The sequence below is a fragment of the Pholis gunnellus genome (genome assembly GCF_910591455.1).
Source record: "Pholis gunnellus genome assembly, chromosome: 1".
NCBI lineage: Eukaryota > Metazoa > Chordata > Actinopteri > Perciformes > Pholidae > Pholis > Pholis gunnellus.
In genome coordinates, this window is record NC_136528.1 from 10786162 (window position 1) to 10802200 (window position 16039).

At 38.8% G+C, this 16039-nt stretch overlaps 1 protein-coding gene across 1 annotated transcript; it reads left to right on the top strand.

The window, feature by feature from the left end:
• Positions 1 to 1187: 1187 nt before the first annotated feature.
• Positions 1188 to 9096, top strand: snx1b (sorting nexin 1b). Its single transcript, XM_079161826.1, has 15 exons — positions 1188 to 1311; positions 2177 to 2327; positions 3865 to 3992; positions 4085 to 4151; positions 4413 to 4456; positions 4576 to 4717; positions 4799 to 4877; positions 5018 to 5093; positions 5251 to 5364; positions 5938 to 6031; positions 6149 to 6354; positions 6555 to 6698; positions 7259 to 7339; positions 7646 to 7717; positions 7913 to 9096. Exons 1-15 carry the CDS (start codon positions 1192 to 1194, stop codon positions 7961 to 7963), a joined length of 1569 nt encoding a protein of 522 aa, XP_079017952.1. The 5' UTR covers positions 1188 to 1191; the 3' UTR covers positions 7964 to 9096.
• Positions 9097 to 16039: the final 6943 nt, after the last annotated feature.

Genomic DNA, 16039 nt, shown 5'->3' on the forward strand with positions numbered 1-16039 from the left:
ACATTTCCTTTCACTATTCAGATACATGTGGCATCCTGGTGTAACATGAGTGTTTTAGAGGTTACAGGTTTTTTTGGGTTATCCAGTCTGGCTTAAAAACACCTTAAAATTGAGAACAGTGACTTTCTACTCTGAAGTGTAGTATTATATCAAATCACACATGACAGCAGTGTGCTGCTGTATAAAATCATCTCGGGCTCTATGTCGAGAAATGAAAAAGTGAATGACTTTGACATGGCTTCACCTCACTACACTGTGAAAAGTTATTAGGTTTTTGTCCTCATACAGTCCTACCACCATTTTGACTGTCTCTTTCAATTATTTTATAATCAATTAGCTAAATCTGTTGTAGATTCAGAGATATTCGGTCACTTCAGGTGAGTTGCAGAGAAGCAGACTTTGTGAATGAAGGTCAAAGAAAATAGAAATACTGTATTATCTTGTTCCTACATTTATATTTGACTCTTAATTTACTGTTCCATAAGAGCTGTAAGTCCAGACAACAGTCACCAAAGCCAAGGAACTATAAAGGCAAACAAATCAGCGTACCGTCTTCCTCTGATTTACAACATCTGAATATGTGTTTATCAAAAAGATTTAACCTCCATTATCAGTAACGCATCAAGATGTTTTCACATGAACACAAACTAGTCTACAAATGTGCTACGCCTGCATAACCTCAGCTCTAAATCAATGACGATCCAAACTTTACAGAGAGATATTTATGAAAAGGGAAAACACTTCTTTGACATCCAGGCAGATAAATGTGTTACAGCAGCAAAAGAAACCGACCAGATAAAACAAAAAGATTACACCAGATTAAGTGTAAAAAAACAAGTAAAACTACACCATTTACAATACAATATAAAGCTATATAAGCTTAAGTAAATACAATTTTACATTCATATTTTTTTAGGGGGAGGGTGGCGGGGGTGAATAGAATTATGGTCCTTTATTTATTTTTGTTGGACTAAAGGTTGTCTAAAGATTGTTGTCTTGTTTAAAGATTTAAACATGGATAAAAGAATATTTTTAAAAGTGTACAAATTCTGTAAACCGCCTGTGAAACCGGTAACTCAAGTAGCACCGTCGTTGCTGTCTCGTGTTGCTCGCCGACCAGCAGGTGTCGCTGCAGCCGTTTCCTCGCTCCTTCAACGTCCGCCTACGTCACTCCCTCTCACAACACGGAATATGGCGGCCAGCTCGGATCGAATTCCTCCACCTTTCCCTGACACAGAGGAACCGGGAGCCGGGCCAAGTGACATGGCAGACGGGGACAGCGACGAGGGAGAGGACATCTTCGTCAATAACGTGTGTTAAACAGCGTATTCTTGTTCATTGCAGCGTGTTTGTGACGGTTATCTCTGCATGAAGTGAACGAGGCTAGGAGTCAGCCTCTTTATCTGATCTGACCTGCATTCATGGCAGCCGAGAGAACTGGCAGCTAACTGACAGAGAGGCGAGAAACTAGGTCATGTTTGTTTAGAAATAAAAGAATATGATTCATAAAGTTACCCGAAGTTCGTGTGGGTACAAATTGAGCCGTTTTTAGTCGTAACTAGTAAGAATAAGCGTCATTTTGTATACCTCCTTATCCGTGTCGTTAAACCGCTCGTGAGAGAACCACTAGATAACGTTAACTATCACTCCTCTAATGCCACTAATGTTTGTGTACTTACCAGTGAGGGAAGAAGTATTCATATACTTTACTTGTGTAAAAGTACAAAAATCTACTTAAGGTCTCAAAAGTAAAAGTCACGTCACTCTGAATGCAGTATGGCTCCTTTCCACATTATTATATCAATATTATTATAGAATATTAGCCTATATTATTCTGTTTTTCTCACTAACACTAACCAGATCATGTAAGATACTTTTAACGTTGTATTTTAGTTAGATTGTTTACTACTGGGTATATTAGTAGTCATGTGTTTGTTTGTTTTTAATGTAAAAAAAACATGTCAAATAAATGTAGTGGACTAAAAAATACAATATTGTGGATTTTGAATATGCAGAGGAGTAGAAGTATAAAGTGGTACGAAAAGAGAAGACTCACGTTAAGTACAAACGCCTCACATTTGTAATAGATTGTACAGTACTTGAGTAAATGTACTTGTAAATGTTACATCCCACCCCTGGTATTTAGCAAGTGTTTCTGTGTGCTTCCTGTCTGCAGAGGAACCCTGTGGCTGTGAGTCGAGGGGTTTCTCAGCCGGATAATGTGAATGCAGAGCCTCCAGGTGTGTTCAGAGGGGGGGAGGAGGCCAGCAGCACGGCGAACAAACTTAACGGAGTTCACTCTGATGACGACAACGACCTGTTTGCTGGTGAGGAGACATTTTCTGACCATCTTCATCCCACTTACTTTTGATTTGCAGAGCTTCGGCTCGTCAAAAGGAATTTAAAGTCATGTGAGATGGTTTATTTCAAGCCTTGGTCGTGCTCGACTATTTTAATTCAGATTTTAAACGGTCATTCCTCTGATTTTACACATCAAGCTCACTAATGAATTAATCGAGTAATCGTTGCGGCAATAGCTTGGAGGCTGCAAATGTGTCACAGTGAGACTGCGTTACAAACTTAGGGTGTGGAGTTTAAAAGATGTGGGTGTTTACTTGGCAGGTGAAGTCTAATGACATTTATTTTTGAGTTGCATTATGGGAAATGTAGGATCCAGTGTTTTTATAGCTTGACCCCATACTCTGAACTTAAAGTCAGGATATCGCTGCTTCTACTGCATCAGTTTTACTGTCATTTTTTTAAAGTCTGTCTGTGCAACACAAAACCACTCAGCATTTAAAACTATTAAACACTGACTAAATAATCGGATTATTTTCCCACTAACGTTCTTCATTAAATGAGAAAATACTCAGTACTTTTCATTTGTCAAGTATTACATTCAAACAAGAGTATACAAACCCATGTGTTTATTTTCTTATTTATTTATTAGATGATCAGAAAACATGCTGTATCATGATATATATCGTTATCGAGCTATGAAATGACCTATGTGGTGATATTTAACTTGTTCTCAGGTCAGAATAAGTTAAAGCTAGGGTAGATAATGCATTTTAGAAACCCTTTTTGTTGAATTTGTTGTAAATCTCATTAAATCCCGACAGCAATCAATAAATCAAATGCCCATAATAAGGAAAAGATCTTGGAGTACTAACAATAACTGTTTGTTGTTTACATTCATAATGATGATTTAGGGAGAGGGCTGTCAGTGTTTTCAACTTGGTGACTTCTTGCTACATTTAGTGACTTTTGGAGCTTGTGCTGCTCGCTACTTTCAAAAGAGTTGGCAACACTGGGCTGCTTTTTTCAGAACCGAGCTTACGTGCTGGTTTCTCCAATGTTGCCAAACCCAGCTTTAACCGCTGAACACAAATGTAATGCTAATTTCAATAATTTAAATTCTCAGTGCTGTGGACATATTTAAGGTATTTTCCCCCAAAACACTTACATTTGATACTCATAGTTATCATAGTTATTACTAAGTCTGAAATATTGTTCTTGTGACGTGGTCAACAAACTATGGGAGTTAAAAATGAATAAATCTGAGAATTATCACAGAGTCATTTAACAGAACAAGTCCCTCTCACATTTACATAGGAATTAGGTTTGTGATCTATATGTAGTGAGTGAATTAAAAAAGTCTCCTACACATCCTTAATTAATCATAAAGTTGACAAAATGCATCACTCATGTACATGTAAGCTGCAGCTTTTCTACAGTATGGGAATAATTGCCATATCAACAGTTCTGGATAAATCAGGTGCACTTTAGTCATCTGTGTTTCTTTTCTTTTTGAATGAACGGAGTCATCCAATAATAAAGTGTCTTTTTTTTTTACTTTCCCAGAGGCACACGTGAAGCTGAGCACGGACGCGTCCACGGCCAGGAAGGAGCTCTCCACCTCCTCTGGCCCGCCTCCGTCTTCCTCCTTCACTCAGAGCCCTGCAGCCATGCAGCCCACCTCCTTGGAGCAGGTACGTCCACGGCTGAGCTGCGCTTCCTTTAAAAAGCATTCATTTCATGCATGTTTTCCGTGATGGCTACTAGTTCTTCTCCTTGATTACAGTTGGAGGAGGAAGAGGACATGGATAGTTTTGATGTGGATGTTGCCGTCACCAACCCTGAGAAAGTTGGTCAGTCTCTTTTTTTCATACGGTCTGTTTGTTGAAGTATATATATATATATATAATACAGCTATCTATAATCCCCAGAGTATTCAGATGTTATTTTTTTGGGAAGTAGTTGATTAGTTATAGCACTGTATGGATTTCACTTTTATGTATATGTCTCATTTTAGCAACCTCAATACTTTAAATGCACTGACACATTCATTTCAGACTGATTTTTAATGAATTCTCATCTTCAGTTTCTCTCCAATGTTTCTGTCCTACTAGGAGATGGCATGAACGCATATGTGGCCTACAAAGTATCCACCAGGGTCTGTAGAAAAGCCTGTGTTGATACTTATATCTTGCTTTTTTACATAGCTCCTAAATCTGCTAATTTGTCTACATTTTAAAGTTTGTCCTTTTTAAAGTTGTGTGTCTCTGCTTTCAGACCTCCTTGGCCATGTTCAGGAGTAAAGCCTTCTCTGTGAGGAGGCGTTACAGTGACTTCCTGGGTCTTTATGAGAAGCTGTCGGTCAAGCAGTCGCTCCACGGCTGCATCATTCCACCACCACCTGAGAAAAGTGTCGTAGGTGGGTCTTAAGTATGTGCGCTGCTTGTTTTTTTGGGTGTTTTTTTGTGTCCCTTTCGGTGACTGTGATGTGCACCAACAGGAATGACCAAAGTGAAGGTGGGAATGGACGACCCGTCCTCAGTAGAGTTTGTGGAGAGAAGACGAGCAGCTCTGGAGAGGCAAGGCTCCGTACATGTTTGGGCATTTTTAAACTATATTTCTACACATGCCCATGCTTTTGTGTGCATATTTTTGTATGCGTTACTTTTTGGGCACTACTACTTCTTACTCACTTTATCGTGCCTTCTTTTTTTTGTAGGTATCTTCAGAGAGTAGTGTCTCACCCGTCGTTACTACAAGATCCTGACGTCCGTGATTTCTTGGAGAGAGAGGAGGTGGGTTTTTAGGATATAAAAAGATGTTCCAGTAGCAATGAGCTGGATAATGACTTAAGATTCTTGGGAATGACTTTTGAAATGCGTGTGTGTGTCTCTGTGTGTGTGTGTGTGTGTGTCTCTGTCTCTGTGTGTTTTTGTCTCTGTGTGTTTTCAGCTACCCAGAGCAGTGAGCACCCAGGCGCTGAGTGGAGCTGGCTTCCTCAAAATGATCAATAAGGCATCAGATGCTGTCAACAAGATGACCATTAAGATGAATGAGTCAGACACTGTAAGAGGAATCCAGATCAAGTGTTTTCAGGAGACTGTTGTGCATGTAGAATATTTAAACCACGATGCAATGAATATCCAAAAGTCTTAGTAGTAGAGTAAGGACGTTTTATCATTCAAAACTATACTAATTATTCAAGATTCGGGAGGTATAATTATACTTGTCACATATACATATGAGTACGCTTAGCAAAATGTTGTTGCATCAAACTCCTAAGCTGCGGCGCACAATACAAGTACAATAAATGATAAATAGCTGAGTAAACACAATACCAGTTAAAAGTATATAATAAAATATTTTTTAAATTACCAGAATATGCAAAATATAAAAGCTGGTAAATGTGCAAAATAGTAAACGTATCCAAGATGATAAACATCTTCACACAAACATGTGAACAGTGCAGATAAAGTGTCAACAGGTGTTGCAGGTATACATAGACATCGGTGAATGTTCTTGGGTATGTTATCTCTATTTTTCTAGAAATTACAACAAGACAAACGGGCCGTTGTAGACATGATGAGGTCGTTTTGCTGTATTTTCTTTCTTGATATTTTTACTCCGTGTCTGTCTCAGTGGTTTGAGGACAAGTTCCAGGAGGTGGAGAACGAGGAGCAGCAGTTGAGGAAGCTTCAGGCGGTGGTGGACTCCCTGGTCAACCACAGGAAGGGTGAGCTACAATTTTTTTTAATCAAATTGTTTCAACTAAGTAAACAGGAGAGTACAGTCCAGCTCCCTGGCCTTTTAGGGTGAAACAAGTAGACTGAATATGTTTTCTGTTTCCCAGAGCTGTGTGGGAGCACGGCAGTATTTGCCAAAAGTATGGCCATGTTGGGAAACTCTGAGGACAACACGGCCCTGTCGCGGGCCCTGTCCCAGCTGGCAGAGGTGGAGGACAAGATGGAGCAGCTGCATCAGGAGCAGGCAGCCAGTGACTTCTTCATCTTCGCAGAGCTGCTGGCCGACTACATCCGCCTGCTGGGTGCTATGCGCGTAAGCTCACCGCTGCAGAGTGGTAGTTTTACAGTAATAGAGATTCTTCAGAAGCAGGGAAGAGTAAAGCTCGGGTTGTTCCTGATATTCAGGATTAAAATGATGATATTGCATTCTGTCAGAGCAGCATAAAGACAGCGGTGTCTTTAGTTCAGTGTGTGCTACCTGCTCTCTGTTTGGTAAGTGTCGGATGTCCACAGGGGTGTTTTGACCAGCGTGTGCGGGCGTGGCAGCGATGGCAGGAGGCTCAGAGCACGCTGCAGAAGAAGAGAGAGGCCGAGGCCAAGCTGCTGTGGGCCAACAAGCCGGACAAACTGCAGCAGGCCAAAGACGACATCACCGAGGTAACAGACACAGTGTAGAGAAGAGTATTCTGACTATTTTAATAATTGATTAATTATTAAAGTCTTTATTAAGTATATTTATTACGGATGTCTTTTTTTCCCATGCAAACAAGTTATTTGAGGTCACCATAGTCTTTGTGATGTTCCTCTTTCACTAGTTTCACTTAACGATCATTTGATTAATTAAAACATAATAAATTGATATTGAAAAATGTTCATTAGTTGTAACCCTCTTTTAAAACCTGTAAATGTAACCTGTTTGATCTGAATCAAGTTCTACACAATGTAGAACCATCACAACTCCGACAACAGTGCAACGACGTACCTGTTTGTATTCTTTATTTTCAATATAAGTGTTTCTCATTTCTTTATAGATGTTTTAAGATTAGATAAATGACTGTATTTTTAGATAAGGGCATCCTGTGTGGCAGAATAAGCAGCTAATGTGAATTTGTTTAGAAGAATAACAAGTGTCATGTTATTATATCACAAGCTGGAAAATACCAAGACCTTTATGTTTTTTTTAATCGTTTTTTCCCCCCCCTCATGTTTGTGGTCAGTGGGAGGCGAGGGTGACTCAGTACGAGAGAGATTTCGACAGGATTGGCATGACTGTACGCAAGGAGGTTCTCAGGTTTGAGGTATGTTTATGTGTTTAGGAAAGTTTGTCAAATTAAATCTTCTTTCATCCAAAATTGTAATAAGACAATAAAACATTAAAAATGAAAAGTAAATACTTTTTATAAGCACTGTATATTTGAGTGGGTGAGATGATCTGATATTTATATTTGTACCCTGATGAATGGCACAATAAAGACTAATAGACCATCAGACTATGTTCCCTCTCTGTTCACTTTGGAAGTAGATGAAGTTCTGCCAGAAATTCCTACAACTGGCTTCTCCCTCCTCGAAGAGCTTGAGACATGTCGACACTTTTGTCTTTTCAGAAAGAAAAAGCCAAGGACTTCAGGAGCCAGATAGTCAAATATTTGGATGCAATGCTGCAGTCTCAACAACGGGTAAACATTTAACTATATCAAGTGTTATATTCATCATGTACACGTTCCTTTGTACGCTTTATTCATGGCTACCAAAGTGTTCCTTTAACTAAACGTATGAATTACTTTTACATTTGTATTTATTGAAAGATATTGAGTGATCACAACACATGTTAACCATCTTTTTTTTTTCTCTGCTTCTGATTTATATTCCAGCTTGTGAAGTTTTGGGAGGCGTTCCTGCCTGAGGCGAAGGCAATAGCTTAATGAAGAGGGAGACTTTTTTTAAGACCCCAACTGCCTTTTTCGAACACTTTACCTCTTGACTACAAACTGAGAGGACACATTTTGAAAGACACAATAAAATTCCATCCATCTTTTTTCTCTTTTTAATCATAGTGTATTCTCTTAACTTGTACAGTTCTTTGATATGATAAACTGCCGCATTTAAACATTTCTTTGGCATAATTCCTTGTTGTTATGTTGTTGACTGAAAGATGGTATAAAGCAGCAGATTATTGTCTGTAATATTTGTAAAAACCCACTGCCTTGTCAGTGGGCTATGTATTTATGTTTCTCTGTTAAACCAGTATATTAACGTGTTAACTCTACGGTACTGCCCTAGAGTAACACTGTGTAGAGTTTACATTAGAAGATAGGCGTGTGTAAGTCATTCCAGTCTCTAACAGCTTATGTTGATGAATGCATGTCAGATAATGTTTTGATGCACTAAAATGAATTGTACATTTGGAAAAGCTTCTTTTTTTTTTTTTTTTACTAAAGCACCACTACTGATGACATTTACAAAGAGTATTGGCACTTTATTAGTGTATCATATAATGCTTATTAGATCATAGAAATCATGTGAAAACTCAAAGATTTGACAGGGTTACAGGCTGGTCAGAGTTGTTACAAATGTGATGAAAGAAAGTTAAGGTTACAGTGAGTGCAGGAGAAAATGCAATCACTGATTTGTTGGTATTTTCTACGATGATGTATTTGCTCCAATTGTGTTTATTATATTAATCGATTTCTTCCACTACAGTTTTAAGTACTAAAGTCCAAAGTAACTGATCTGGAACCGCTGCAGAGATTGTTTTCTGCCCGTAAATGACTTTTAAAATGTATGTAAACATTCACAGTACTTGAAGTGAATCCTACAACTACTGCCGGATATTATTGGTAAGATACATGTTTTTGATAAATTTGTTAAACGATGACTGAAAGGCACAGACATTCAAGTGATATACTTATTTATTTTCATATTCAGCATTTGTAGGTGTAGTCTTTCTGTCATGTTATCTTTACGTAAGAACATGCTTTATTTTTGTAACCACTTTTCATCGGCACACATTTTCCTGGAAATGCTGAACAGGTTGATGTACAAAATAAATATGATTGGTGAAGCTTTGGGGACTGGTTTCATGGTTTCTTGTTTGTTGTCCCACTTCACTTCAGTATCATGGTTGAATTAAAGCTGCGAGCAGCATTGGTCGGGCCCTCGCACGTTCACGCACGTCGAGGGTAGCGGCAGGACTCTGGTTGACGCGGCCGTGCGTTTCCGTGACCATCATACACTGCGCGCACGAGTTAGATGATATTTCCAGCAGCGTAGCAAGATCGCGTTGCCAGGTCTCAAGCCTCAAATGTGTTGAGGGTACCTCCAATACAATCATAAATGTAAGCCTGTTAAGATCATCAAGAAAATGAATGTGCATGAAGTGTCAGTGTTAGTAACATAACAGACTGTCAGTTTACTGGGATGGGGTTCAACTCCCTGCAGTGTCCTGCTGATTGGATTTGGACTTATATGAAAGTTAAGAAAACCGTAGTGTCATTTGCTTTCACTTGAACACTTTAATTTAACACTGTTTTCATTTTAAGCTCTTCTGTAACTTTAGATTGTAGTGTAAAGCATTCATTGTAATATTTAACCTGATTCTCGTGTAGAAGCTCTGGACAGATCATTTATACTAATGCCCACCGACAGTGGCTTGACAACCACTTTTATCTAATTTCTGCTCTGCAAACATCTTACTATGCACAAATTTAGTTCAGAGAAGTCATTATTTTCTGGTAGTTTGCCCACAAACCCTTTTAATAAGTTCAGTGTTTGGTCCGCTGTAATTATAGAATCCTAATTGCGTCCGTGCTTATCAGTAGGTGGCGCTATGACTGTGAGTTAATATTGGCATGCAGAAGTCCTAAAGTCATGACCGTCAACAACCATGTCAAGTTTGGGACAGTTTAGACAAAGTACAGTTGAGTTACAACAGCTTGATGGATGATGGTGAACCAAAAAAGTAACTTTAAAAGTAAAGTAACTTTAAAAGTAACTAAAAAAAGTAAAGTAACTAAAAAAGTAACTTTAAAAGTAAAGTAACTAAAAAAGTAACTTTAAAAGTAAAGTAACTAAAAAAGTAAGAGTAACTAAAAAAGTAACTTTAAAAGTAAAGTAACTAAAAAAGCAACTTTAAAAATAAAGTCACTTAAGTAAATTTATGACTTTTCGACATGGTACACTGACTTTTTCATGACTTTTTTCGACATCTATACTATGCTGTTTATAACTCCGCAGCAACTCCCTTCATCAACAATAAATTCTTGGCAATAAATCGATCTGATTTTTTTTCTTTTAACTGAGTTCTTTGTCTTTCCAACAAGACGTATAATATATATATATATATATATATATATATATATATATATATATATACATAGCAAGTGATATATCATCCGTACTAGGCTTTTAAGGAAGCGAAGCTACTAAGTAAGTATAATTATAACCTAATAAAAGACAAATCAAATAGCTAAAAGGTCTCCTCTAGTAACTCTAAGGCATCAATAATGTTCAGTAGTTTTTCATATAGTAGTCGTATAGTTCATAGAGGCGAGTTGTCATAAAAAACACAGATAAGGGTTCTGGTTTCATACACTTCTTGGAAAAAAAACACAAATAGTTTTCTTATCCTCCACTATGATTCAAATTGAATGTAATATATATACATATATGTATAAAATGTTCTAGCCAATCACACCATAAATACCCTTTGGTAAAGACAGAAAGAAGAATAAATGATCCAGTTTGTATTCTTTATCACAGAAAAAAAAACACTTTAAGGTGAACCTCTTTTGCTTATAAGATGAACGCGTGCACAACCCTCTCCTACACCACATAGGTGTGATGGTACACTAATGAAGTAGACCCGAGTCGGTCCTGACCCGGACGTGTGCGCTGTGAAGCGGGCGGTGCCGTTTTTTGTACATCCGGGTATGTTCGAACCTTTCACGAGCAGCAAAGAATGGAGAGAGAGCCGCTAACGACACTCCGCTGTTAGCGTGAAACACATCAGCCAACACAACAAGTAACACCGAGTAAAACCTGCACGTTAAGCTCCGGGGCAGTCGTGACAAACCAAAGTCGTGTCCTGGTCGTCTGGATTGTGTCACAGCGAAGGTGAGCCTGTTGTTTGTTTGTGTTAAACATTTGATAGGAAGCTTTTTTTTGGTTGTTAGCTAATATTTTCGTTTGCTAACGGAGCTAATTTCCTTGTTGCGCTCCGTCCAGCTGTCACCTAGCCATCAGGAGGTGTTAGCTAACGCGTTAACATCCAGCAATGAGTGTATTAACTAACATATGTTATGGTTGATAACAAGATGCATGTGTAGGGATGATTCGGAGGACACGTTTTAAACCAGAGCAGCCACTGTGGCTAAGTAATGTTTGGCTAACGCTAGTTTTGTGGCTGGTTATTCAGGTTGATAAGCTAACTTGGCTAACGGTTAGTTAATCGATGTGACCATCACTAATGTTAAGTCTTTGTCCGTGAAAGGTTGTTGTACCACTGCCAGCTCGCTTCCTTGTTTTGATTCCTTGTTTGAGGCCGCCTCGATAGGATCCATCCTCTTTATCTTTATCTTTATATTAGCCTCCATTGCCTCCACAAAACACTTCCTCACATACAAAGTGTTACCACTGCTGCTCAGGGCAAGGTAACGGATGCACAGACAGGATGGCACAGAGTATTAAAATAATATACGTTTCCTAAGGCCCCGGGACAGTTGTCTTGAAGCTAACTGGTGCCAGTTATTGTGTTTTTTGTTAAGAGCCATTAAACGTCGAGGTAAATGTGCACGTTTTCTTTGCTCGTTGTCCAATTCCATGTCTCAATGCACCTCTTCCTTGCTAAACTGCATAGATGGCATATTATTGAATCAATAGAGTATTCAGTTACCATTCATCTAGTAAAATAGTTGGTTTGGGGTCATTTTCCACTAAGTAACACAGTGCTTTAAAGAGAGCAGTGCAATTTCACTACTGGAGTCATTTTATTGAAATATTACTAGCTGGGCATTTACCCAAATTAGGGCCATGTGGATCCATGATATATTATTGTTGGCATCCTTTTTAAAAGAGCCCTACTGGGGGAGAGGCTGGTTATAAAACACTTTCTGTGTTGCATTTATTCAAAAGTCATGATGAAGTCAAACTTCTCTAAATGCGAGCTTGAACAACCTCTCTGTTCACAGGCTTCAGCTTAGGAAAATCCACATCCACGAAAAAAACTTTGCATTTCCCTCATTATTTAAAACATTTGGGCACCATTGCAGATTTTGCGGGTAACTATTTACGTGACAGACGTGGTCAATGGCTCGTCCTTTTACCATATATGCAGTTAATTACTACACAGTGTAAACTACCTCAGTCAAGTCAAAGTAAGCTAAAAGTTGTCTTCACAAAACAATATACTTCTGCTGATCGTGCAGTATTTGTAAGATTTTGTTTTAGATCAAACTCTAAGGTGGAAACATTAGATCATCGTCTTGTATGTGGGTGCACACAACAGCCATGTATGTATAGATGTGTGTTGTTCTCTGGGATTCCATGGAGGAGGAAGACTGTATGATCTAAATTCCCCCCAGTTATAGTTCATAAGAGCTGGCTTTAAGGAGAGAGAGGCAGCTGTTAGCTGGCACTGCCTCAGTAGGAGTCTGCACTGTTGGCAGACCCCCCTCTCAAGCTGATCTTTCCACTGAAGGTTAATCACTCTACTCAGAGTCTTTATGTTTCAGTAAAAATGAAAAGATGTCAACAGATATGTCACTTTTAATAGATGCTAATCAGCTAGAAGCATCTCACTTTTCTTCAGATAACTTTGACAGGCACATGTATGGACTAATCAAGGTTTTAAATACACGTTTCATTTCCACATTAGTGCATTACTGAAGGAGGCATACCAGTGAATGGTGCTGGATTTAAAAAAAATAGCTATGAACCAATTACATCAGCTTTGTTGAACTGTTGAAATGTTTAGTTTTTGATTACCGGCAACATCGGAAAAACCCCTTTGCCTCTTTTCGTCAGTCAGGCTTGCTGTTTGGCGTTGTGCCAGTGATTAGACAGTAAACAGTTTATGTGTCTGTGTTGATGCGTCCACATCGCACAGGGATATTGTAAGTTACAGGATTGTGAAAACTGTGTCTGTATAATCCCGGCTTCAGTATTTCCAGTGAGACTAGAACATGAAATAAGCTGATGTGACACAGATGTGAGATCAGCAGAACTTATTGATTGTAGTCAGGACCACTCCATTGAGAGAGCCTAGTCAGTAATATGACCCATTTCTTCTTTGTGCAGAATGACTTTCATTCAAAGGTGTAAAGCAGTGGGATATCCTCTGGTTAGAGAAAGGCAGCTTAACTTGAACAGGATGTTTGTTAAACATATGCGGTGGTATTATTGCATCAGTATTTTCTTTAGTTTTTTGCCACTTGTACGCGGTGAGGTTAGCTCATCAATTAAATTCTGAGTGCAATTTTTTTCAGGAAGCAAAATGAGTGAAGCGAAATTTCAGAATGTAAACCATGTCTTGCATTTAATCTTAAATAGGTTCATTAATCAATGCACTTAATGATGTTGCTATTACTTGAGCAGCCATGAAGGCCAAGCCAGAGTAATGAAATGCCTTAATGCAAATGAGCACTCTATCAAACATCAGGCGGTGCCCTCATAAATCGTTCCCATCAAACAGGCTACCACATTCACCGCTTAACTGCTCACGTCCAGGACGAACTCAACTAAAGTTTCCACTTAGAAACTCGACCATGACGTTCAAAACGCAGAGTCACAACTGAACACGACCTCAGCTTTTCCCCAAAGGTTTAGCTCGTTCTCTCACCTGGAGAAGGAGGGACGTGAATCAATTCTCATTTAAGACTGTTGAATTGTCTGATTCCTGGTAGCCTACCAACCACAAGTATATGTTAACAATGCATGCTGTCAAACAAATGTTGAACAAATTGGAACCAAAAGGGTTAATAAGCTAAATCTGTAATGGGATCTGTATTGATACAAATCCTTTCATGTATTCTCCTTGTGAGAAACAAAACTACTTTTAAAGGATGCCAAAAGGTGTGTGTCCTCAAACACATCCTCTTCTATCAGGAGACGTGGCGCCTCCACAGGGATTACGGCCGGGGATTCCCCACGTTACATCAAAACCAACGAAGAAGCCATTTTTAGAGACCACAGAGCGTTTAACAGTCCGGTGGATTGCTTGTTCTTCTTTATTAGGCAGTCGACTGATGTGAATATAAACAGACCTATTGCATTTATTTTGTAAGTCCACTATACACACACAAAGTGAACAAATCTACATGGGCATCCTCTGAAATAATGCAATCCACCACAACAACACTGCCACTTAACTTCCTATAATAAGGGCGAGTTGCACAGTTTCATCTTGAATTAAATATTCACTAAATGCATTAGTTATTGCGGGGCTATAATAGTGGATTGCATTACATTTTGATAACAATAAGCACATAAGTTTTGTGTATCAATATCCAGAGGAAGTGATGCATAAGGAGAAAAATAAAACCACGGGGCTGATTACAGCATATAGTGTGATATGCCTTTGTAATTAAAGGTTGCAGATGCTTTGCTGCCCTTCATGAGGTGTAGTTTTGCTGCCATATATAGACCAGCATGAGTTACTCTGTGTCCCTCTTTAATGTTTATTCTCCCGTCCTACTCCTCCAGTAAGGCATGTCTGGACATGTTTAAATTGCAACGTGGCTGTGGTAGTCTTACTAGTAATACAATTTACAAATGCATAAAACAGCCAAAGAAACTTTACACTCAGTTTTGTGATATTGTTATAATGTGATTCTCTCAATTTTACCACCATTTTAACACCTTTTTAAAGTAAAGTTTGAATATAATTTGTTCCAAATGAACTGGACTAAAACTGGCCTTATCATCTTTAACAATAAACTTGTGTCTCATACAAAAACATTTTAATATACTGTAGAGCATCATTATTGTGGAAATCAATTAAGTTTCTGCCTTGATTTACATGATAACAAATGGCAACGTGACGCCTCCGCGTCTGCTGACCAGTTAGAACCAATCGGGCACCTCTCCCTTAAAACAAATGCCTACTCTCGAATACAGTTAAACTTTACAATCTTATTATTGTAGTAATAACTTGGAATAAAGCGAGAGTTCAAAGCTGTGTTTAGCAGTAATACAAGGCCAGGTGTGATTCTGTAGTTTACTGTGAGGTGGTGTTGCAGTCTGGGCAGTGAGTGTGTGTTTATTATCCTGCGTCCATTGCCGTGTGTGCGTGTGCGTGTGTGTGCGCGCACTGATAGTCTTCAATCAGGAGAAACACCTCGCCGGGCTAATCTAAACACTGCTCCACCCGGGATCAGAGTGGCCTACAAATGATTATTTGCACAATGGAAACTGTTACAGCTCACCGTTTGTCTTTGCCGCAAACCTGTTTTATAGCCATGCTGTTCTGCTCATGCTTTTATGTAATAGCAACAGTGCACAGTTGCCCTTGAGAGCAAAACTAGCTGTCTTTGATGCTGAGATCTGTTCAGGCAATACTGAGCATGAGTCATCCAGAAGCCCACACACACACACACACACAAACATACTTTTCAGCAGCAGCCTTTCCATGCTCAGGAATCACAGCGTTGTCATGCAAACATTAGTGGCTGTTTTAAAAATGTTTTTTATTGAAAACAGAAAAAATTGTTTTTTAATGGGAAACGTTACTTTAAAAAAAAAAAAGTGGTGTTTTTTTGGTTATATAATTTAACTTTATCCGCCTGATTTGCGGGCAACATTTTGTCTGCTGCTTGCTTCAGTACGCTAACTTTCCGAAGTCCCCAAAGAGGCCTGGGCCTGGTAAACATCATACGTCTTTTCTCTTAGTGATATCATGCCATACACCAAACTGCCTTCATGTTTTATAGTCACATAGTTTAATATGTGCATAATTCTTGCCCGTGATAGAAGGAGGTAGGTTGAACCCAAAAATATTTTTCTGT

Bases quoted from the DNA above. Each gene is read 5' to 3' on its own strand.
- snx1b (XM_079161826.1), top strand. From the start codon at position 1,192: ATGGCGGCCAGCTCGGATCGAATTCCTCCACCTTTCCCTGACACAGAG. The intron at 4,152-4,412 runs GTCAGTCTCTTT...CTGTCCTACTAG, and splicing joins CACCAACCCTGAGAAAGTTG to GAGATGGCATGAACGCATAT. The intron at 6,699-7,258 runs GTAACAGACACA...GTTTGTGGTCAG, and splicing joins CCAAAGACGACATCACCGAG to TGGGAGGCGAGGGTGACTCA.